At 48.6% G+C, this 24,524-nt stretch overlaps 1 protein-coding gene across 1 annotated transcript in view; it reads right to left on the minus strand.

Moving 5' to 3' along the window:
• Positions 1 to 2,101: 2,101 nt before the first annotated feature.
• The window catches only part of LOC144605195 (calsequestrin-1-like), a 46,586-nt gene continuing 24,163 nt past the window's right edge, over positions 2,102 to 24,524 (minus strand). Inside the window, exons 5-11 of the mRNA XM_078420286.1 lie at positions 19,577 to 19,650; positions 10,049 to 10,179; positions 9,623 to 9,668; positions 9,418 to 9,472; positions 7,489 to 7,589; positions 5,105 to 5,179; positions 2,102 to 2,392 (exon numbers count right to left, since the gene is read on the minus strand). Coding sequence (XP_078276412.1) covers positions 2,102 to 2,392; positions 5,105 to 5,179; positions 7,489 to 7,589; positions 9,418 to 9,472; positions 9,623 to 9,668; positions 10,049 to 10,179; positions 19,577 to 19,650 — 773 coding nt within the window. The remainder of the gene's footprint in view (positions 2,393 to 5,104; positions 5,180 to 7,488; positions 7,590 to 9,417; positions 9,473 to 9,622; positions 9,669 to 10,048; positions 10,180 to 19,576; positions 19,651 to 24,524) is intronic.

A 24,524-nucleotide genomic window follows, 5' to 3' on the forward strand; every position in this document is an offset into this window, starting at 1 on the left:
GTTTGGATTGAGCGGAGGTGTTGCGGCTGCGGGAAGCATGCGGGTGAAGGGGGCGGGGGGGGCGGCGTTGGAGGGGGTGGGGGGGGGGGGAGTGTCCCAATTTATATATGTGTTCAATTGAACAGGAGGTTTGGGGACTGAGGGGAAATGTTGGGCTGACATGGAAGTGTTGGAACCGAGGAAAAGTATGAATCCTGAGGGACAGGCATTGGGCATATGGGCAAAATGTTGGTCTGCAGGGAACATTCTGAGTCCGAGGGGAGGTTTACTTTAGTTTAGGTTTAATTTAGAGATACAGCGTGGAAACGGGCCCTTCCGCCAATCGAGTTCACACGATAGAACGAGTGTTGGATAGAACGATACAACACTCGTTCTATCCTCCACACTAGGGACAATTGAGAGAAGCAAATTAACCTGTCTTTGGAATGTGGGAGGAAACCTGAGCGCCCGGGAAAAAAAGCCATATTGTTACGGGAAGAACGTGCAAACAGGTAGCACCGGTAGTCAGGATCGAAACCGGGTCTCTGGCGCTGTCAGGCAGCAACTCTACCGCTGCGCCACTATGCCGCCCGGGAGGTTTTACCCGGGAGGGGAAGTACTGGAGCTGCGGTGGAGAGGATTGGACTGGCGGGAATTGTTGGGATGAGGGGTTGGTGTGGGCGGAAGCGATGGGCTAACAGCGAAATGATGAGGCTTGAGCAATGTATCAGTGACGAGATGGATGTGCTCGGGCTGATTGATAGGTTTGGTTGAGCACTAAATTTATTGACTGAGGGAGATGCGTCAGGCCAACATGGTGGTATTGGAACTGAGGGGGGGTATTAGGATTGGTAGGAAAATATTAGGCAGAGGAGCGATTATTAGGTTTGAGGAAAGAGTTATGATACTGAAGGCAGTGTTGGGCTGAAGGCAAAGTATTGTTCTGAGGGGGGGGTGTTCGTCAGGGCAAAGTGTTGCGGCCGAAGCTGACTTGTTGTTGAAGAGGGATTGTTGGGACTGAGGAAAAATGATCTACTGAGGCAAATGCCGGGCCTGAAGAAGAAGTGTTGGGACGGGGTGATGTGTTGGGCTGAGGGTGAAGTGTTGGGTGAGAGGGAAAGTTCGCCCTGAGAGATGGTGATGGGCTTCGGGAGTGTTGGAGCTGAGGGAAAGAGTACTGAGGGATATATGTTGGGGCTCGGCATGTGTTGGGGCTAGGCAGGTGTTGGGGCTAGGCATGTGTTGGGGCTAGGCATGTGTTGGGGCTAGGCATGTGTTGGGGCTAGGCATGTGTTGGGGCTAGGCATGTGTTGGGACTAGGCAGGTGTTGGGGCTAGGCATGTGTTGGGGCTAGGCAGGTGTTGGGGCTAGGCATGTGTTGGGGCTAGGCATGTGTTGGGGCTAGGCATGTGTTGGGGCTAGGCAGGTGTTGGGGCTAGGCATGTGTTGGGCCTAGGCAGGTGTTGGGGCTAGGCAGGTGTTGGGGCTAGGCAGGTGTTGGGGCTAGGCAGGTGTTGGGGCTAGGCAGGTGTTGGGGCTAGGCAGGTGTTGGGGCTAGGCATGTGTTGGGCCTTGGCAGGTGTTGGGGCTAGGCAGGTGTTGGGGCTAGGCAGGTGTTGGGGCTAGGCAGGTGTTGGGGCTAGGCAGCTGTTGGGGCTAGGCATGTGTTGGGGCTAGGCATGTTTTGGGGCTATAGCATGTGTTGGGGCTAGGCATGTGTTGGGGCTAGGCAGGTGTTGGGGCTAGGTATGCGTTGGGGCTCGGCATGTGTTGGGGCTAGGCATGTGTTGGGGTTGAATTGGAAGCGTCGGGGCTGAGGTGGTGGGGGTCATGCGGAAGTGAAGCTGAAGGGCAAGTGTTTTACTGAGAAGCCGTCTGCGATTTTCTTTTCCATGTTTTCCAAGAATGAGACTGCTTTGTCAGTTTGGTGTCTGTTTATATTTTCGTTCTCTTTACTATTCCCACGAGGTTATCGTGGTGATTTCTCAATAGAAAAAGATTAAGTTAAAGAGCTTTACAGATAAAAAAAAAATTAACAAGTGGTGCCGGGCGAAAGTGATGATTCTAGAGCTGACTGGAGACATCCACCAAGATGAAAATAATGGGTGGTAGTGGATGGCGATTAGTCATCGTCGTCGTCGTCGTCGTCGTCATCGTCATCATCGTCGTCGTCGTCGTCGTCGTCGTCATCATCATCATCGTCATCATCGTCATCATCGTCGTCGTCGTCATCGTCATCGTCATCATCATCATCGTCGTCGTCGTCATCATCATCATCATCATCATCATCATCGTCATCATCATCATCATCTTCCGTGTTGACTTCCCCTGAGAGAACATCCTTAATCCAGTCCTCTAGTTCATCGGTGTCGGGCAAATCATCTTCGTCCATATCGAACCAGACACTGTCAGCCTGCAGAACGAGACAGGGTAAAACCAAAAGCGAAGATTAGAGAGGGTGCCGACAATCGATCTTGACTGGGACATGACAATGATATCTGATGGCACAGAAAGGAGCAATAAAATGGACCTTAACAAGGCCTTTGACAAAGTCCCGCGTGATCGGCAATTGTGCAAGGTAAATCACATGGGATCCTGGGTAGGTTTGCCAATTGGATGCACATTTTCCTTTTGGCCGATATCGGGGGAGGTAATGGAAGGTTGTTTATCTTATCCGACGCCTATCGCCAGTGGTTACAGAGCCCTAGAGTCATGCAGTATGAAAACAGCCCCTTAGCCCAACCCTCCCATCTCGACCAATCTGCCCATTCTACACTAGTCAACCCTGTCCGGGTTTGGGCCGTATTCCTCTAAACATTTCTTATCCATGTACATGTCCAAATAACTTTTAAACCGCGTTTTAAACCTGCCTCATCTACCTCCTCTGGCCGCTTGTTCCATATATGCACACACTTTGTGTAAAACAAAGTTGCCCCTCAGGCCCCTATTGAATCCTGTCCCTTCTCACCTTAAACTTATGTCCCATGGCTCTTGATCCGATCTCTTGGTAAACCACTGTGCATCTATCTACCCTATCTATTCCCCTCGTAATCTTATACACCTCTGCACAATCACCCTCATCCTTCTGCGCTTCAAGGAATCAAGCCCTAGCCAGAACAACCTATGAATGTAGATCAGGCCCACGGGCACGGCAACATCCTTGTAAATCCTCTCTGCATCTTTCCATCTCAACAACACGTTTCCGAGAGCAGCGTAACCAAAACTGAACACAATGCTCCAAATGTGGCCTGCCCACTGTCTTGTACAATTGTAACTTAACATCTCAACTTCTATAATCAATACCCTGACTGATGACGGCCAATGTGCCGAAACCCTTCTTGATAATCCTACCAATCCGTGGCGTCATTTTCAATGAACTATGTGCTGCAGTTCTAGACCCCTTTGCTCTACAACATTCCCAAGAGCCCTGACATTGATGTGACGTTCTGCCCTGGTTGACTTCCCAAAATGCAACACCTAGTACCTCTCTGCATTAAATTGTATTAACAATCCCACAGCCTACTTGCCCAACTCCTGTTGTAATTTTTAATAAACATCTTCGCGAACTGCCCACTTTCGTGTCATCTGTAAACTTACAAATCATGCTTTGTACATTCTCAACCAAATCATTGACATAAACCACCATCAGGAACGGACCCAGCAACGATCGTTCGGCACACCACAGGCGTCCACAAAAAATAATGTTATTTGGTTCTTCGACGAATCAATTCTCTATCCAGTCGCCTACCTTTCCCTGGATCCCATGCGATGTAGTCTAGCATGTGGATCGTTGATTGATGATGTGGCTGAGTTTGTAGTTGGCACAGTTGGTAACGTTGTGGATATCACCAAAATTATTGGGACAGCGGGCAGTGAAGTAGGTCGCCCACAATTAGAACAGGAACAGGAACGGGGCGACGTAATAACGGGGGAGACGTAGCGGTAGAGCTGCTGCTTTCCAGCGCCACAGAGCCGGGTTTGATCCTGACTGCGGGTGTTGGCTGTACGGAGTTTGTACGTTCGTGCTGTGACCACAAAGGTCTTTTTCTGGGTGCTCTGGTTCCCTCCCACCTTCCAAAGACGTGCAGGTTTGTAGGTTAATTGGTTTATGTAACATTTTCTCCCGTGTGTCGGATATTATTAATGTAAGGATGATCGTGGACAATGTGACTCGGTTGGCCGAAGTACCTGTTTTCACGCTGTTTAGTTTAGTTTAGATATTCAGCGTGGAAACAGGCATCTCGCCCACCGTGTCCGCACCGACCAGCGATCCCCGCACATTAACATTATCCTACACAAACGAGGGACAATTTACACTAATAGCAAGCCAACTTACCTACATACCTGTACGTCTTTGGAGTGTGGGAAGAAACCGAAGATCTCGGAGAACACCCACGCAGTCACGGGGAGAACGTACAAACTCCGTACAAACAGCACCCACAGTCGGGATCGTACCCGGGTCTCCGACGCTGCCTTGTAAGGCAACATCTCTACCGCTGCGCCCTCTAAACTAACCCGTTTAGGTTAGTTTCGTTGTATCTTAAAAACGAATCTATCCGATCATCTAGGCAGATGGACGTTTAATAGGAATTTCCGGCGCATGACTTATACATAAAATAGCAGGCCTTGGGCTATCTTGTAGAACAGAGAGACCTTGTATGTATGTAGCGTGTCACAGAGAGTCTCGAAGAGGCAAAATAGTCTCCTTGTCTTTGGATGGCACAAGGCCATGTGGGAAGGTGATAATTGACGATGCAGAGAAGCAGCACATTGATTGGGACAGGTAGGGAATATGGGCAGCCGTGTGGCACTCACAGTTTAATGTCTTAATGGATTATGGCCTCTTCCGGTGCCAGAATTAATTTAGTTCATGATTCTGATTCAAAACGCAAGTTGTGTTCCGAAACTTTTCAGGACGAAACTTCCAAAATAACCGATCAAAACCCCTGGAATCCTTCTTGTCCATCTGGAAATGTAGTCCCATTACAGTTGTTTACCTTCACCGAGAGATAAGCACTCTTCCTAATACCCCGTATCCTAGAACCAGACCACAGCCACGGCGCAGCTCGCGCCGAGATTCCGCAGCCTGTGTTCAGACCTCATGTGGCACTTTTAAACCACTTACGTCGGTAACGTTGACGACTCCAATCTGGGGTTCCGAAAGATCGATGCCGAATGTTTTTTCCCAGTATGGATACAACTGTAAGCAGAGAATTTAGAGATAAATTGAGATTAGTAGGATCCAGAGCAGGTGGATCCTGGGAGTACAGCGTGAGGAAAATATTAGTATTGAGTTTGGGAGTACGGAAGATGTTGTCTGTTCGAGAATGAGAAACGAGTTGGGATTGGTTTCGGGAAGGAGCAAGATGGTGGCACTGGGTTGAAACTAGTGCTAGGTTTATTTCGGATGGGGAGGAGGATGTTCGGCTTGTTTTGTGGAGTGATAATAGGTTTTGGGCTGAATTGAGTATTTAGAATAATGTGGGGATTGGTCCAGGAATCGGTATGGAGATTCAAAATAGTATTGTGATTGATAGACACAAAACGCTGAAGTAACTCTGCGGGTCAGGCAGCACCTCTGGAGAAAAGGAACATGTGATGTTCGGAGATGAGTTGCTCCAATTCTTTGTGTCTAACTTCAGTTCAAACAAGCATCTGCAGTTCCTTCCGACACAAGGAAGGAGGATATTGCGGTAAAGTTGGAAAGTAAGGAAGACGCTAGGTTTTGTTGGAGAGTAGTGAGGGTTTGGATTGGCCTGGGGGATAGGGCAGAAACTGAGTTTCCTTTGGGAAGTGAGGAGGGCATCCGGATTGGATTTCAGTGGAAGGAAACTGTTGGTTTGGTTTGGAGTGTGAGGACAATGTGGAATTGATTTAGGGAGTTACGAAGACTCCCTAGGTCAAGGGTTTTGAATTGAGGATGATGTTAGGATTGGTCTAGGGAGTGGGGATGATTTCGCGATTGGATTAGGAATTGAGGACTGTCTTGGGATTGCTTTAGGGAAGTAGAAGGAACTTACAATTAGGTTAGCGAGTTAGGAAGACATTGCGACTGTGCCAAGGAGTGAGGAAGAGGTTGGATTCGGCATGGGCAGTGATTAAGATGCTGAGAGTCTGCGAGGGAGTGAGGAAGACGTTTTAATTTGATTGCATTGCAGGGATGATGCGCTTCTTTTGTTAGAGAGCAGGAAAAGACGTTTGGATTCAATTGAAGTGTGAGGACGGTGTTCGCATTGCAATTGCGTTGGGGACTGAGATGCAAGTTCGGATTGGCTTGCGGTGCGGGAGCATGATTGGACTATTCGGAGTGAGGAAAATGTTGGCCTTGAGTCTGGGAGCGACGAAGATGTGGGCATTGTTCTGGGGAGTCACGAATTTGTTGGGATTAGATGGGGATTACGGGGGAAGTTGGGGTTGGTTTAATGAGCGAAGTCGATTTTTGGATTGGTTCGGGGATTCAGGAAAAGTTGGAATTCGTTTCGGGAGGGATGGAATGTAGTCAGAAGGTTGGAGAGAGGGAACAACGTTGGGTGTGGTAGGGGAGTAAATAAAATGTGGGGCGTATGAAATATGTAGCGACTGAGCATATGAGCGAGGAAAATGCTGGGACTGGGTTGGAGAATGAAGAACATTCTGTGCTTGAGGAAGAGCGAGGAAGACGTTGGGATTCATTTGGGGAGTGATGAGCATCTTGGTAACGCTTCGGGAATCGGAAAGACGGTGAACTTGTGTTACGGTCTGACGAAGACGTTGAATTTGGGCTGGAGAGTGACGATAACTTTGTATACGTTTGAGGAAATGGTTGGTGTTTGTTTGTAAAAGAAGAATAGTGTTGGGATTGGATTGGAAAACTTGGACGCTGTTGCGATTGAGTTGAGGAATAAGGAAGACATTGCGAAGGGTTGGCGAATGAGTTAGACGTTGAATTTTTATCATGGAATTATGAAGATGTTCGGATTGGGTCGGGGATTGGAAATGATTTTTGGATTGGATTAGGGATTGTGGATGAAATGATCGGTTTGGAGAGGGAGGAATGGTTGGGATTTGTTTCCGGAGTAAAGAATAGTTTGGAATCGGGCTGAGCCGTGAGAGGGCGTTGCAAGAGAGTTGGGTTGGGAAGACTTTGGTATGTAAAAGGGAGTGAGGAAAACGTTGGAATTGCGTTAGTGAGCGAGGATGGCGATGAGCTTGAGTTGGAGACAGTGGGGATGTTGTAACTAGTATGGGGAGTAATGAGTCTGCTGGGTTAGGGGCTGCTGGGATCTGAGTATGGATTTGATCATTGAGCTTCATACAATAGGGTTGGACTCCACTTGCCGGGTCGTGAGATTGTACTTGGTTTGGGGAGATTATTAGGCAGGCGAGGGATGTTAGCTTTCTGTGTCCGAACGCGAATTCACGATTGGTTAAGGGAAACTGCGGATATAAGATGTTCGGGCTTTACATTGATGTAGGTCTATGTGAAGGTGAGGTTAGGAAGGGGTGCAGTGGCCATGGTGTGATGGGTACCAGAGGGAACTCTTCGGGGTCGATCCAGATGATGCTGAGATCTGGGTTGTCCGTGTTGGCTTCGGCAACTTCCTTCAAAATCTCCAGGAACTCATAGCCATCTGTGTCGTGCACAGTCCCGAGAGAAAGAGAACCACATGTCTGATTATTGTACTGTCCCGCACAGAATATGGCACTCCCCCACCGTTCTCCCCTCATCACCCCTCCCCCTTCGGCCCACCGATTCCGCACCGACCAGCGATCCACGCCCATTAACACTATCCCACACACACTTGGGACAATTTCACATTTGTACCAAGCAAATTAACCTACAAAGCTATACGGCTTTGGGGTGTTGGAGGAAACCGAAGATATCGGAGAAAACCGAAGCGCTCCTGGGGAGAACGTTCAAACTCTGAAGAGACAGCACCCGTAGTCGGGATCGAAGGGCCAAATGGCCTCCTCCTGCACGTATTTTCTATGTTTCTATGATTGCGGGTCTGCGGCGCTGTTAGCGCTGTAAAGCAGCAACTCTACTGCTGCGCTACCGTTACATTTGGATAGACTTGGAACTTGGATTGTCTTTTCGGGAACGTCGAAGGTTGAGGAAAGACCTGAATGAAGTATATAAACGTATAGGAGTAACTGAGCGGGATAGGCGCAATCTCTTCTCTCCAGAGATGATGCCTGTCCCGCTGAGTTGCTTCAGCTTTTTGTCGGTCTATCTTCAGTTTCGATCCAGCATCTGCAGTTCCTTCCAAAATATCGGTAGAAGTTCGGAACCTTTTTGCTGGGATGTAAAATTGAATTACTTATAGCTTTAAGGTGAGAGAGGCAACGTTTAAAGGAGATGTGCGGAATAATTTTTTCTTACACTGATGTTGATGAGTGCCAGGAACGAATAGCTATGATTGTTGGTTGAGCCAGATAATACACCGATCAGCCAAAACATTATGCCACCGACAGGCGAAGTGAATAACATTGATTATCTTGTTACAATGGCAAGGGGTGAGATATATTAGGCAGCAATGAACAGTCAGTTCTTGAAGTTCATGCGTTGGATGCAGGAAAAATGGGCAAGAGTAAAGATCTGAGCGACTTTGACAAGGGGCAAATTGTTATGGCCAGACGACTGGGTCAGAGCATCTCTGAAACGGCAAGGCTTGTGGGGTGCTCCCGTTCAGCAGTGGTGAATACCGACCAACGACAGTGGTCCGAGGAGGGACACACCACAAACCGGCGACAGGGTGTTGCGAGCCCAAGGCTCATCGATGCGCGAGGGCAACGAAGGTGATGCCGTCTGGTCCGAACCAAGAGAAGGTCTACTGTGGCACAAGTCACAGAAAGTTTTAATGGTGGTCACGGGAGGAATGTGTCACAATACACAGTGCATCACACCCTGCTGTGTATGGGGCTACACACGGAGGACCAACAGCATATTAGGCAGATGGTCATAATGTTTTTTCTCATCGGTGTATAATGGCATTTACGAAATGTTTTGATGCATGGAACGGAGGCATTTGGATGTTTTGTGCACGTTGATAAGTGAATGTCTTAGTATCATGTTCGGTACAAATATCGTGGCCCAAAGGGCCTGTTCCTATGCTGTTCCATGTTCTAAGTGTAGGGGTCAGAGATACATGTAACAGAGATGGTGTAGGAACCGGAGGAAGTTACGAAGATTAGAAGAATGTGGTGGCTGGAGGGGTCAACAGAGTGGCTGGAGGGGTCAACAGAGTGGCTGGAGGGGTCAACAGAGTGGCTGGAGGGGTCAACAGAGTGGCTGGAGGGGTCAACAGAGTGGCTGGAGGGTCAACAGAGTGGCTGGAGGGGTCAACAGTTAAGAAATAGGGAGTGCTATCTTGTTCTTGTCGCTAACAGTTTCCCTGCCGTGTGCCTCTGATAGGATGTTAAACAAGGGTGAATATCAGCCCTGCCTCTGTGCATCACCTGCATCGTCTTCTTCTGCGAAGGCCACGATGTGGATTCCATTAACGTCATCCTCCTGTGACAGGGTTGGTGTAGGGGATTGGGGTAGGCAAAACAGAGATTCATAATGTCAACAATCAGCATTGGCCCTGGCCCTGCACTGCAGGCGTAAGGAAGTGAAATATGATGAAATGGTGATATCTAGAACTGCTACACATGAACTCACCCAGGTCTCGTACATACTGTCTGGCTTCAGTTTTCGCAGAGTTGCCCTGAAATCATTCAAATTGTTATGCCAAGGAAGCATCAAATGTCTCCAAAGTGACCGTCCTGTCACATATTCCTAAGGCGCGGGTTAGGCATAGAATAACGTTCCTTCTTCGCTGTTCGGTTAGGTTTCCCTGGGGTTCGGGTTCGGGTTCGGGTTCGACAGAGTGAAATGTCCACTGTACTTTCGAGGGCAACGGGTAGACACAGATGGAAGCTCTTCCTACACATTGCACAGCCACAGACTACCAGAGCACAGTTTGAAACATAGTTCACCCCCCTCCCAGGGAACCGATTAGACATTATAGTGATTGAAGCTCCCATTACATTTTCCCGAAATACACTCCCACAGCAAATTCTCTCTACACTATTGCTCTCTGCTCACCTGCTATGCTCGTTGACGTAGTCCACTATTTCTTTTTCGGTGTACGGTTTTCCGGGGATTGTATCCGATTCATCCATGAATGGTTCATAGAAGTCAACTTGGTTCAATTTAAGGTCCAGGTCATTTGCCACCTGCAGGAGAAGAGAGGGTAAGTTCGGAAACTCCCACTGCGCTGGCGAGCACATTGTCTCTCGCACCTAATATGACTGACATGTCCATCGTCAGAACCGTTGGAATTGCTACCTTTCCCAATTTCTGTGCCTTTCTTCCATCGTGCTCAAGGTAGTTGGGATGATGCCTTATAATTGCAGAACGTTCATTTCTATTCACAATTCTTCACCCAATAAACCACACAATGCCCACATTGAATTAACAGCTGATGCAGATTCTGACACGTAATGGTGCATAATTATTCATGGGGCATATAAATACCAAGCAATAAATATTCCAGCAGGACAGAGTTTAACAGTAGTTACATGGATCGGGACAATTAATGCCCCTATCGTTAGACGGGACCTGACAAACATAAACTTGGAACTGGAGACACAGGGAAACTGCAGATGCTAGACAATTGAGCAAAAGCCAAACTGGAGGAACTGCCAGTGGAACTCCACGAGTTGGGCAGTGTCTACGAAGACAGACTGAGTATGAGAAGGAGAACAGCTAACTTAAAGAGTGGAGGACAGGAGAGACGAGAGTCAGTAGATGTTAGATGGAACCAGGTGACGAGGGGAATTCTAGGCATATGGAAATAGGGCGGGGAGAGGGAAGCCGCAGATGAACGCTGGAAGGTAATAAAGAGACACGAGAGCCTGCAGATACTGGAATCTGGCATTTATGGAAGGTGATACGTCGACACAGATAAAGGAGGGATCTGAGCAGATTGAACCAGTTGAGGGAAGGAAAGAAATGGGAAACATGGCAACTGGGTAAATGGTTGGAATTACGCGGGTGTGCGCAAAGGCCTAGATGGATTAGAAGGATAGAGAGAGATGGAGTGCGGGTTACGTGAAATTGAGAATTCAGTGTTCATCCCAATAAGTTATATATCTATGCAAAATGACAGGTGCGGTTCCACAAGTTTGCACTCTGAAAGTGGAGGGCGGCAAAGTAGCGCAACGGCCGAGTTGCTGTCTTACAGCGCCAGAGACCCGGGTTCAATCTTAACTACGAGTGTTAGCTCAACGGACTTTGCAGGTTCTTCCTGTGACCACGTGAATTTTCTCCGGGTACTCTGGATTCCTCCCACACTCCAAAGACGTACAGGTTTGTAGGTTAATTGGCATCGTTAAGATTGTTAATTGTCCCTAGTGTGTAGGACAGTCTTAGAGTACGGGACAATCGCTGGTCTGCGCGGACTCAGTGACCCGAAGGGCCAATTTCCGCACTGTATCGCTAATGAGAATAAGGAATGAGAAGTGCAGTTGAAATGCTTTGCAGCCAGGAGCTCCAGGTGGCCATTTGGCGACAGAGTGCAGGAGCTTGGCAACATGGTCGCCTTGTCTGTAGCTGGATTCGTCGACGTAGAGGCCACATTAAGAACACTGAATAATGAACACTGAACACTGAGTAATGGACTCAGATGCAATCAGATGCACAGTGGATTTTTGTGTCACTTGGAAGAGCTGTTTCGGTGCCTGGATGGAGGTGATAGGGGGTAAATAAACTAGTGATCACCTCCTACGGTTGCTAGGAAAAGCAACATGGGGGCGTTGACGCTGGGTGGGGAGGGTTTGAGCGAACCGGACAATCAGGAAGAGAGTGCTTTCTGTCGAAGTGGAAATGGGTGGGGCAGGGGGAAAGAAGATGTGATTCATGGTGAGATGTTGGCGTGGGTGAAAACGTCTAAAATTGTATTCAGTTTACGGAGACTGGTGGAGTAGATAGTCCAAGGGAACTAACACTGTTTTCGTTTGTGGGGGATTGTGGTGAAAGCCCATGTGGTGGACCATGGAGAAAATACAGCTTAGATCTCAATCAATCACAACAGATGGGAAGGTTCCTGACAAAGAACAGTCCAGGTGTGCTGGAGCAGATGGTTTCATCTGACGAGCATAGACTGAGAAACTTGTTCCACATATAATCTCCAGCAAAAGAAAACACAAAATACTGGAGTAAATCAACGGGTCAGACCAAAGCACACGGACGAGCAGCGTTTCGGTTCGGGACAATTCTACACGCAGATTATTAAAAAAAGCTGGAAGGGAGGTAGGGGCGCGAAAAAAATCGGGAAAGCGATAAGTGGTACAGAACATTGGCTATATGTAGACAATGTCCAGAGATGAAACGGAAACAAAAAGCTGTGAGATAAAGAGGGACGAACCCTGCAAACACAGGATGGGATTTAGCTAGAAGGGACGGGGAATGGGTGATCCAGGTGGGGCATAGTGAAGAGAAGGGGGCAGAGGAGGGGATTTTTATAGGTTATTTTCCTATAAAATAGTTGAATTGTGAGCCACCGAAGCGGATTATGAGGTGTTATTCCTTCAATTTGCATGCGGCCTCACTCGGACAATGAAGGAAGCCCAGAACAGAAAAGTTGGTTTTATAATGGGGAGTTCGTGTGATCCAGCAGGACCTGGTGGACCCTGTGCAAGTTTGTGGTGAAATGGTTAGTGTATGCTTAGTTTCGCCAATATGTAGGACACCACGTCGGCAGCACCGAGTGCGGTAGATGAGATTGCAGGACATGCATCGAAAAATCTTGCATCTCGCACCTTGAAAGGCTTCTGTGGTTCCTGGATAGATGTGAGGTAGAAAGTCTCCATACACATGATACACCCCCTGTGGTTGCAGGAGAAAGTGAACCACCCTTACCTGTATCCACCTATCACTTGCCTTGTTTTGTCCCGCCCTCTTCCCGATTTCACCCCACTCCCATACTACAATACCTCCGAAGGATACTGATGCGAATTGTCGGTTATTTATGTCTTCCAAAGGTGCTCACTGGCCCGCTGAGTTACTCCAGCATCCTGCCTTTCTCCCTCAAGATTCCAGCATCTGCAGTTCCTTGCGTCCACTTCACATTTTTCTTCCTTGGCGAATTCCAGTATCTGGAGTCATTCGACCTCTGACTCTATTTCCGTCATTCCTCGCCCTCCCCCACAACATGTCTTCATCTGTCCATCATTCCTTTGCTCAACTGATCCTATTTGTCTCCTGCCGCTCCTGCCACACCGCCCCACCCCCTCGAACCCCTTGGATTGGAAGTGAGTACTCATGAGCAATCTACATCTAACGAATAGGAGAATTGCAAAAGTGAAATAGTAAGAATTTAGCTGCAACGTGGGCCTGCGCGGTGTCAGATAAACAAGTCTAAAGAACCATGGACGTTTAGAGGTTATGAACAGATGAAAGATAAGTGTCCAAAAGACATTGGTAATTATGGGATATCGACGAGTTTGGTAACGGAGCAAAGAACTAGTACGGAGACCTAAACACTGGGAGAACATTGAGGAGTAAAAGTAGTACACACTGGATACTTAAACAATAAATTCGGAGAGAAAACAAGGTCACAATATCTCACTGGTGAAGAAGTTCAAAAAAAATCCCAAGGTAATTATGTATTAAAAGCATAATGTATTAAATTATGTACTAGAAGACAACTCTGGAAAGTGTGCGGCCATTAAGGTGTGAGGCCATGACATGGTAGAAATTGAATGCTTCTCGTCTGTATTAACCAAGGAGAAGGATGTTGAAGATTTCAGCATTCCGGAGAATGTCCAAGGGAGATAACGGGTGCATTGGAACGTGGAACGTCGATCGCTAAAGCGGAGCGGTAGGCCACTAGGCCGACGGCGTCTGTGCCGAACATGATGCCAAATTAAATTAATCTCCTCTGACTACATTTCCCTCTCTGCATATCCGTCCCTATCCTTTTAAACACTATCATTCACATCCACCAGCGCAGTCCAGGCACCCACCGCTCCATTATGTAAAATAACTTACACCGCACATCGTCTTGAAACGTACCCACTAAGTTTTAAGCCATGTCCTCTTCTCTAAGATATTTCAACCCTGTAAAAAGTATTCTGACTGTCTACGCTACGCATGAATTCACGGAAGAACTAAGATGGCGCTGACGACGGCTGCCGCGGTGTACTGTTCCTTGCTGTTTTGTCTGTGTTTGTTCATTTGTGTTGTTTATGGAAATCTCACAAAGATTACTTTGATGAGAGAGGAACTCGTTAACATCTGACATGTTTAAGGTTCCTTTAACCTTTGTTCCGGATTTCTCTCACTCGCTGGATAATTTGTATATACTTGTTGGTGGGGCTGTAAAAAGGTCCTAGGCCGTGAGACGTAGAAGGACCCGGGGGGAGCGCTCTGGAGCACTTATCCAACTCCGGCAACGAGGATTACGCACACCGCTTCCGAGTATTTTTCTTGCAAATCTACGTTCTTTCAACAAGAAAGTGGAGGAAATGCAACTCCTGTGCCAAACAAACGGAGTTCCCTCGATCAGCTGCACTCTGCTTCACCGGGACCTGGCTTTGCGAGTTGACCCCGGACAATGCGCTGCTACTGGCTGGGTTTCAATAACACATAGCGAAGCGGAGGCAGCGGGGAAATCAAGAGGCGGTGGAATATGCACCGTCAAATTCCTTCTATGTATCCATACTTGACTAATGCATTTATTCTGATTGTGATTCTGATAAGTCAGGTAGACACAGATCCGTAACTCCAAAATCGGCGGTAGGGATGTTTTTAGATAATAAATTCTGAGGAACAGAATAAATCTACTCTTAGAAGGGTTGGAATTAATCGCGGATAGTCAGCATAGACAAAGATGTGAGATCGCGTCTGACCAATTTAAATGTCATTTAAGATTAGAACAGGATCTTGATCAACCTGGCCATTAGGCTGCAGAACGACTGCAGGATCTAAATCAATTAAATGCCATGTGTCTCATTTTCAGGACAAAACCAGGACATGATCGACACAGATAGGTCTGGGGAAGTGGAGATATCTGAGTGTGTTGGTACACAGTTGTCTGAAAGTTATGGCACAGCAAACATGGTGATGACGAAGAAAGCAATTGGCATAGAAACATAGAAACATAGAATCTTAGCTTTCATCCTTTGGTACACTGAGTGCAGGACTTGAGATGGCACGTTCCATGAACAAGATGTTGGATGACCCAGTATAGTTTTGGTCACTCTGCCATGGCAAACATGTTACACCCCCCCCCCCCCCCACCCCACCACCACCACCACTTACATTTCTTCTTCTAGCTTCACAATTCATAGAAAATAGGGGCAGGAGGAGGCCATTCGGCCCTGAGCTAGCACCGCCACACTTTAATCACCTTTTCTCACATCTTTTGTATTCATTTCTCTCGCCTCTGCACAAGTATATGTCTGCCGATCAAATACCCCCTCACCTGTTTTCTCCTGTTACGTGGCTGCCTTTGCCCCTCCAGCTTTTTCTGCCAACCGCCCCCACACCCTTCAATCAATCTGAAGAAGGTGCCGACCTGAAATGTCACCTATCGACGATACGATCTGACCCGCTGAGTTACTCCAGCACTTTCAGTTTACTTTTCGATATACATGTATTTCGAAAGTTGGGTCGAATAGGGATAGACACCATGTTTTATGCACGAAAGATTGTCTCACGAATTTGATAGCTGTTTCTGAAGAATTAACCAAGAAGGATGATGACGACAGGGCTGTAGACCTCGCATGTTAGTCTACTCTCTCGATTATCGTCATACAGTCATAAAGTACCCAAATAGGCCCTTCAGCGCAAAACGCCCTTGCTATCCAACATGCCATATCGAAGCTGGTTCCATATCTGCCGCACCCGGACATTATCCCTACAAACTTCTCCTAGCCATGTACCTGTCCAAATATCTTTCAATTACATATATTGTAGCTGCCTCAACTTCTTCCTCTAGCAGCTCGTCCCATACGCCCACCACCCTGCGTGTGTAAAAGGTGCCACTCGGGATCTCATTAATTCTTTCCCCCTTCACTTTAAACATATGATCTCTAGTTCTTGATGCCCTTGCCATGGGGAAATGACTGACGATTCACCCGATCCTTTCCCCTCATGATGCTACTTTTCTTTAAGAGCAGTTCCCAGCCTTCTGTCCCAGCCCAACCTCTCCCTCCGGCTCAGGCCAAAAATTCCTTCAATTCATTGTGTGAACACCTGGTTAATATTCTATGCAGTCTTTCCAGCTTAATGGCATATTTCCTGCAGCTGGGTAATCAAAACTGAGTACAATACTTCAAGGTAGACAAAAATGCCGGATTAACTCAGCCGGTCAGGTAATATCTCCAGGGAGAGGGAATGGGCGACGTTTCAGGTCGAGACCCTTCTTGGGGCCCTTGCCACATAGGAGATTAGTGGGCAAAATTAGAGCACATGGTATTGGAGGTAGGGTACTGACATGGATAGGAAATTGGTTGGCAGACAGAAAGCAAAGAGTGGGTATAAATGGGTCCCTTACAGGATAGCAGGCAGTGACTAGTGGGGTACCGCAAGGCTCGGTGCTGGGACCGCAGCTATTTACAATATACATTAATGACTTGGATGAAGGAATTAAAAGTGATATTAGCAAATTTGCAGATGACTCAAAGCTGGATGGCAGTGTGAACTGTGAGGAAGATGCTATGAGGTTGCAGGGTGACTTGGACAGGTTGTGTGAGTGGGTGGATGCATGGCAGATGCAGTTTAATGTGGATAAATGTGAGGTTATCCACTTTGGTGGAAAGAATAGGAAGGCAGATTGTTATCTGAATGGTGTCAAGTTAGGAAAAGGGGAAGTACAACGAGACCTGGGTGTCCTAGTGCATCAGCCACTGAAAGGAAACATGCAGGTACAGCAGGCAGTGAAGAAACCCAATGGAATGTTGGCCTTCATAACAAGGGGAGTTGAGTATAGGAGCAAAGAGGACCTTCTGCAGTTGTACAGGGCCCTAGTGAGACCACACCTGGAGTACTGTGTGCAGTTTTGGTCGCCAAACGTGAGGAAGTACATTCTTGCTATTGAAGGAGTGCAGCGTAGGTTTACTAGGTTAATTCCCAGAATGGTGGGACTATCGTACGTTGAAAGCCTGGAGCGACTGGGCTTGTATGCTCTGGAATTTAGAAGGATGAGAGGGGGGTCTTATTGAAAGATATAAGATCATTAAGGGGCTGGCACGCAAGAGGCAGGAAACATGTTCCCGATGTTGGGGCCACAGTTTAAGAATAAGGGGTAGGCCATTTAGAACGGAGATGAGGAAGAACTCTTTCACTCAGTGAGTTGTGAAGCTGTGGAATTCTCTGCATCAGAAGGTAGCGGAGGCCAATTATCTGGATGCTTTCAAGAGGTAGAGCTCTTAATGATAGCGGAGCGAGGGGGTATGGGGAGAGGGCAGGAACGGGGTACTGATTGTGCATGATCAGCCATGATCACGGTGAATGGCGGTGCTGGCTCGAACGGCCGAATGGCCTACTCCTGCACCTATTGTCTAATGTCTATTGTCACCCATTCCTTCTCCCGAGAGATGCAGCCTGTCCCGCTGATTTACTCCAGCATGCTGTGTCTAGTATCTGCAGTTCCCTCCCTATACAATACTTCCAATATGCCTCTCCCACACCTTATACAACTGCAACGTTACTTTCGAGCATATGTATTCAATTTCCTGACTGATGAAGGCCATCGTTCGAAAGCCTTCTTCAAGCCCCGTCTACTTGTATGGCTACTTTCAGTGAACTATGTATGTGTACTTCTCGATCGCTCTCTATTCTCGATCGCTCCCCAGGGTCCACTGTGAAGGGCTTGCCATGGTCTGGCGACCGAAATATAATATCTGACTTTTAACTGATTTGAACATTAGTTGCTAATCCTCAGTCATTTGCAGAACTGATCAAGATCCCAATTTATTTTGTTGGAACCATCCTCCTCCTTTTCGATACCATCTACTTTGCTTCTTTCTGTAAACCTGCTAATCAATGGGTGACGTTTCGGGTCGAGACCCTTCTGCAGACCAATAGTCAATGCCCCCCACTCTGGAAAAACAACCTTCTGTTACTTTTTCTTACCATTATGCTAATTTGGAATCCAGTTAGCTATTTCTCGGATTTAATGGGGTCGAAACGTTCAGCGCCACGTGGAAACTTACAAAGATTTTGCTGATGTCCACATAAACTACGGCGACAACCTTGCCCTAGTCACCCAACATGTATTTAGTTTCAAACAACGGAATCAATTCGGTAGCCAACAATCCCCCAACGAATAAAACAATGCTGACTATCCACAATCAAACAATGGCTTTCTAAATGCATATGTATCTTCTTCAGAATCCTCTCCGGTAACCTTTCCTGTAACAGATTTATATTTGAAGAAGGGGCTCCACCCGAAACGTCACCCATTCCTTCTCTCCAGAGATACTCCTGCTTGTTGTGTCTATCAAAGATTTACAGTTCTCAGGGTTTTGTTTGCAGCCCCTAGAAGCAACATTAGCCACCCTCCAGCCTTCAAGTATTTCACCTGTATCTAATGATGACGTCAACCAGGGCTCATGCATTTATTTCCTCGACCTTTCCTGTTGCCCTTCGAAATACCTGATCAAGACTGGGGAATTTATCTGCCTTCGTGTATTTTTATCAACCATAAAGGCAGTGCATGGCAAATGTTAAAAATGAGCATTTTTAGGATAAAACTCCAGGCTAACAGAGTGTACGGAAATTGTTCGAAAAACAAACCGGGAGGGCAGAGAGCACTCGAAATGTCACTGGCAGACAAGGTCAGAGTTAGAGAGCGCGAATTTGGTGGGAGTGCCAGTCTGGCTACTTTAGTTGTGTCTCTGACTCTAAAACTAGCTACACTGGTGAAAGAAATGTAGTTGATGTGGTTTACGTGGACCTCCCCTGCCCTTTGGCCTTTGGCAAGCACCCACACGTGGAATTGTTCTATCATTCTGGACAGAAGTTTAGAACGTACGGGATCCAGGATCCAGGATACAAACTGAATACAAAGTTTGTAATACGTGACAGAGGGCGATGGCGGAAGTGGTCTCTGAAGTACAGCTACCCATGATCAACACATTGCGGATCTTCTACTCGGCTCTTCCGACAGTGCGACGCTCCGTCACCGCCTGCCCGGGACTGCGAGGGTCTCTTGTCGTCTCTTCCACGGAGCGGCACTCCCTTATCGCCCCTCTGACAGTGCGGCGCATTCTCGCCGCCACTCCCACAGTGTCGTAAATTCTCACCACGTCTCGTGTGGCGCAGCGGGTTCTCACCGCCGCTCCGGCAGTTTGTCGGGTGCTCCTACACCGCCCTCCCGCATTACGACACTTTCTCCACATCCCTTTCACAGCTCGGATCTCCCTCAAGATGCAGTGTAGTACCACCGCCTCCCCCTACATCGCGAGAGCTTCTCTTCGCATTTCCCTCCGTGCAGAGTTCTCTCTACACTGCTGTGAGTGATCTAGAATGTTAGCTCTGCCTGAGCAAATCTATCACCATAGAAACAACCACGTCCGACGCTGTCAATGGTGGGTCCATCTTCTCCAGCTCAATCAATCTTACCCGTTTGCTGAAGGTGGCGTAGAATGCGATATAGGGCTGGAATTCCTCTGCTGCATCTTCATACTCTTTAAAATCTGAGGATTAAGAAAGGAATATCGTAAAATACTGTTCATACTCTGTGTCTTCCCCTTTTCAAAAAACAACTTTTGTACAACCCTACAAACTCCACAATTCATACAAGAGACAAGCTTCAAAAGCTAATCCTTATCCAGCACACGCTCGAGCCCCTGCCGTGTCCACACTTCCGGATGACACGGCATTTTCATTTTCCAGGGGCATCCGGGCACGGAGCCAACCTCGGAAGAGGGTGAAGCAGAGAACTAGAGAGTGGCGAATCTATGGAATTCATTGCCACAGACGACTGTGGAGATCAAAGCATTAGATACTTTTTTTAGCGGAGACGTTATTGATTAAGAATTGTGTCAAGGTTTCAGGGAGAAGGCGGAATGGACTTGAGAGGTGAAAATAGACCAGCCATGGTGGAGTAGACTCGATGGGCTGAATGGCCTAATTCTGCTTCTATTTCTTATCTTCTTCTGGGATGCCTAATCCACCCATCTCCTTCGCAACCGGCGACCAAAGATCAGTAGTGTGGGACTGAGGTACAAGGGTCACTGTCAAGGACCAGCGACAATTACGAGGCTTTCTTTGTCAGCGTATAAAAGCTGGATCCGAGGTAAAAAATCTGTTTGTAATCCACCTTCCCAAACGTCTACTCACAGCACAAAACCAGATATTTCTAAATTGTTGCCCCTTTGACCCTTAAATCAGGTGGTCATAAAGGCTTTTGCACATTAGCCTTCATCGGCCAGAGTATTGAGTACAGAATGTCTAGGAAAGAACATTTGGTTTAACTCAAAGATAGACACAAAATACTGAAGTTGGAAAATCATGTTGCAGTAGCATAAGACGTTAGTGAGTTGTGTTCAATTCTGGGCACCGTGTTACGGGAAAGATGTTGTCAAGCTGTAAAGAATACAGAGAAGGTTTACGAGGATGTTCCCAGGACGAGAAGGTCTGAGCTATTGGGAGAGGTTGAGTGGGCTGGGAAGAGTCCCAGCCCTTGGAACGCAGGAGGGTGAGGGGTGATCTGAAAGAGGTGTTTTTAAGATCATGGGAGGAATAGATCGGGTGGATACATAGTCTCTTGCCGTGTTTAAGAAACAGTTAGACAGGGACAGGTTTAGAGGTATATGTACCAAATGCAGGCAAGTGGGACTAGTGCACCTGGGACATGTTGGCCGGTGTGGGCAAGTTGGGTCGAAGGGCCTCTTTCTACGCTGGACCAGTCTATGACTCTATGTGGCTCTATGACCCCTGAGAGTGGATGCTCTCAATTAATCTGTCAGTGCCGCATCTGCTCCTAAGGCGAGACATTCCGTTCTAGGACATCCTAGATGTCTTAATTCTTTAGTGAACATGACCCCCCCCCCCCCCTCCACCCCCCCCCCCCAGCTCTCCTAGAAGGATCCCTCACCCGCGTCTCCTCTGTATCCCGTAGTTGTGCTCTCGCTCTCGGTCCCCCCAGATGCAACAAGAGTTTCTTTGGTTCCCACCTTTCACCCCACCACCATCCACATGCACAAAATACTTCTCCAACATTTCATTTGAGAAACATTTCCACCGTTACATGGATATGATGTTTAAAGGGCTATGGGCCGAAAGCAGGCAGGTGTGACTATTGTAAATGGGGCATGCTTGCCGGTGTGGTATAGATCCGCCGAAGGATCTGTTTTCACGCTGTATGACTCTACGACTCCTAATGACTCTATTTCCGTCACCTTCCGTCGCAGATAGGATGAACAGTCAAAATCTTATTTTCCAGATGGAAATGTCCAGCACTAGAGGGCATAGTTTTCAGGTAAGAAGGCGAAAATGTAATGATGTGTGGGGCATCTATTTTACACAGAGAACGGTGGGTGCCTTGAACGCGTTGACAGAGGTGGTGGTGAAGACACATAACGTAGTGGCGCTTAACAGGCTTTTAGATAGGCACATGGAAGCGCAGGGAATAAAGTGATACGGATAATGTTCAAGCAGATTAGATCACTTTAATTGGGCATGATGTCCGGCTCAAACGCGACGAGCCAAAGGCTATATTCCTATATTCCTATTCTATATTCCTGTTTTATGTTCTAGAATTGCATCATACGGCATAAGGACATTAGGCCATGTGATAGGAGCAGAATTAGACTATTCGTCCCATCATGCCTACTCCCCTATTCAATCAAGGCTGATCTTTCTCTCCCTCCTAAACCCATTCTCCTGCCTTCTCCCCATAACCCCTGACACCTGTACTAACCCTGTTGTACAACTTCCTCTGGCAGATCATTCTAGATTCGGAATACAGTCTGAGTGGAAACGGTTGCCCTCTTAAATATTTCCCCTTTTGCTTTAAGCTTATGGCCTCTGCCCGATGATAAAATACAGTAAGTGCTCACTTTACCCAAGCCTCCATGTCGCGTGCACCTCAATAAGGTCACCCATTGCTCCAAAGAAAAAAATCTCAGCCTATCGAACCTCGATCGTTCTTCAGGCCCACAAGCTCAGATAACATAACATAACATAACATAACATAACAACACTTTATTGTCACTCGGCACAACACCGAGCGAAATTTCAGCAGTCACACAAAATACAGCAAAAAGAAAAGAACACAGGACACCCGACCCCAACACAAACATCCATCACAGTGACTCCAAACACCCCCTCACTGTGATGGAGGCAACAAAACTTCCCCTCTCTTCCCCCCGCACCCACGGACAGGCAGCTCGACCCCTACCGAGGCAAACGACACGCACAGCCCCCGCAAGGGGATGGAAGGCCCCCCGGCCGAGCCGCCCCGGGCACCGAAACGTCCCGCGGCCACACCGGGCGATGTTAAGTCCAACGGCCGAGCCGCACCGGGCACTGAAACGTCCCGCGGCCGAACAGCGCTGACGATGTTAAGTCCAGCGGCCAAGCCGCACCGGGCACTGAAACGTCCCGCGGCCACACCGGGCGATGTTAAGTCCAGCGGCCGAGCCGCACCGGGCACTGAAACGTCCCGCGGCCACACCGGGCACTGAAACGTCCCGCGGCCACACCGGGCGATGTTAAGTCCAGCGGCCGAGCCGCACCGGGCACTGAAACGTCCCGCGGCCGAGCTGCGCCGGCAATGTTAAGGCCCGCAGCCGAGCCGCACCGGGCACTGAAACGTCCCGCAGCCGAGCTGCGCCGGCAATGTTAAGGCCCGCAGCCGAGCCGCACCGGGCACTGAAACGTCCCGCAGCCGAGCTGCGCCGGCAATGTTAAGGCCCGCAGCCGAGCCGCACCGGGCACTGAAACGTCCCGCAGCCGAGCTGCGCCGGCAATGTTAAGGCCCGCAGCCGAGCCGCACCGGGCACTGAAACGTCCCGCAGCCGAGCTGCGCCGGCAATGTTAAGGCCCGCAGCCGAGCCGCGCCCCGGGGAAGAGACCTAATAAAATAAAGGTTTCCCCCCGCCCCACCCCCCCACCCCACCCCACACCCCCACCACACACCCCCACCACACATACACAGCCAAAAACAGAAACAAAAACCATCCCAACACCGACACAAACAAAAAAAAAGAAAAAAAGACAACAGACTGCCAGAGAGCCGCAGCCGTTAGGCGCAGCCAACACCCCACTGGTGAACATGTTCTGCACCCTTTCCAAATTTATGGTGTGCTTCCTATAAATTGGCACCTGAACTGCCACAGTACTCCAAGTGTGGTCTCTTCAACATCGTGATATCGCAACGTTTGTAATCAATATTGTTCCCAATGCAGACAAAGCCGTTCACGAAAATGTCCACATGAGTCGCCACCTTTAGGCAATAACGCACCTGTATTCCTAGATCTGCCTGCTCTGCAACACTCCTCAGAGCTCTGCCATTTGCTATGTAAATCCTGCCTGGTTTGACATAACAAAGCGCAAGAGCTGACAGTAATTTATTTTGCCATTCTTTGGACTATCTTCCAACTGATGTAGATCGTGTTGCTTACTTAAGTTGTCTGCTAAAATACCAACTTTAATGCTATCTTCGTACATACCAACACAATCATAAGAATACCTCCCCGGGGCCACCACCGCCGCTGCCGCCGACTTCCAAGGCCTCTCCGGGGTCGCTGCCGCCGTCTTCCACGAGGCTGCAACCGCCGCTGCCACCGACTTCCACCGCGTTCCCGGGGCCACCACCACCGCTGCCGCCGACCTCCGCCACCTCACCGTCGGGCCCACACCGCCGAGCAGCGGGCCGCAGCCGTCGCCGTGCCCGGCTCGCAGGCTCAGCGTCGGGCCCACAGTCCCCACGAGGCAGAGTCTCACAGCGCGTGGTCTGACACCGCTGGGTCCTACTGTCCACCCCCTCCGACAGGGAGCTTCAGCAGGGGTTCCATTGGGTCAACCCCTTCCCCCTCTAGCCAGGCGGCCCTAACTACTCCCCACCTGTACATAGGTCCTCATGCCCCCCTCTGCTCTGTTCACCTACCACCCCCACCATACATCGCCTCCACCTCCGTCTGCTCCCCTGCCTTCATCCGACCCCATACCTTGCAGGGTGTTCACCATCCCCCATGACCTCCCCCTTTCAGATACCGAACGGTCTGTCCTCAGCAGGGGCCTCACCTTTGTTCCCCTCCACCCCCACATCACCGAGTTCGGGGTGCGCCACGACGTGGAGCTCATCTTCCGTCGCCTCCACCTCCGAGGCTTTTTCCATGGGAAGGAGTGCTCACCACCCAGTGATTACCCCTTCTCCCTCCTCTTGGACTCCCCCGGTGGCCAACTAGCCTCACTAGAACTTTTCATTTCCAACTGCCGGCGTGACATTAACCACCTCAAATTCTCTACTCCCCTGACTCACTCTAACCTCTCCCCTCCTGAACGTACAGCCCTCCACTCACTCTGCAACAACCCCGACTTCATCATCAAACCCGCTGACAAG

This window comes from Rhinoraja longicauda, chromosome 24, assembly GCF_053455715.1.
Source record: "Rhinoraja longicauda isolate Sanriku21f chromosome 24, sRhiLon1.1, whole genome shotgun sequence".
Classification (NCBI taxonomy): Eukaryota; Metazoa; Chordata; class Chondrichthyes; order Rajiformes; family Arhynchobatidae; genus Rhinoraja; species Rhinoraja longicauda.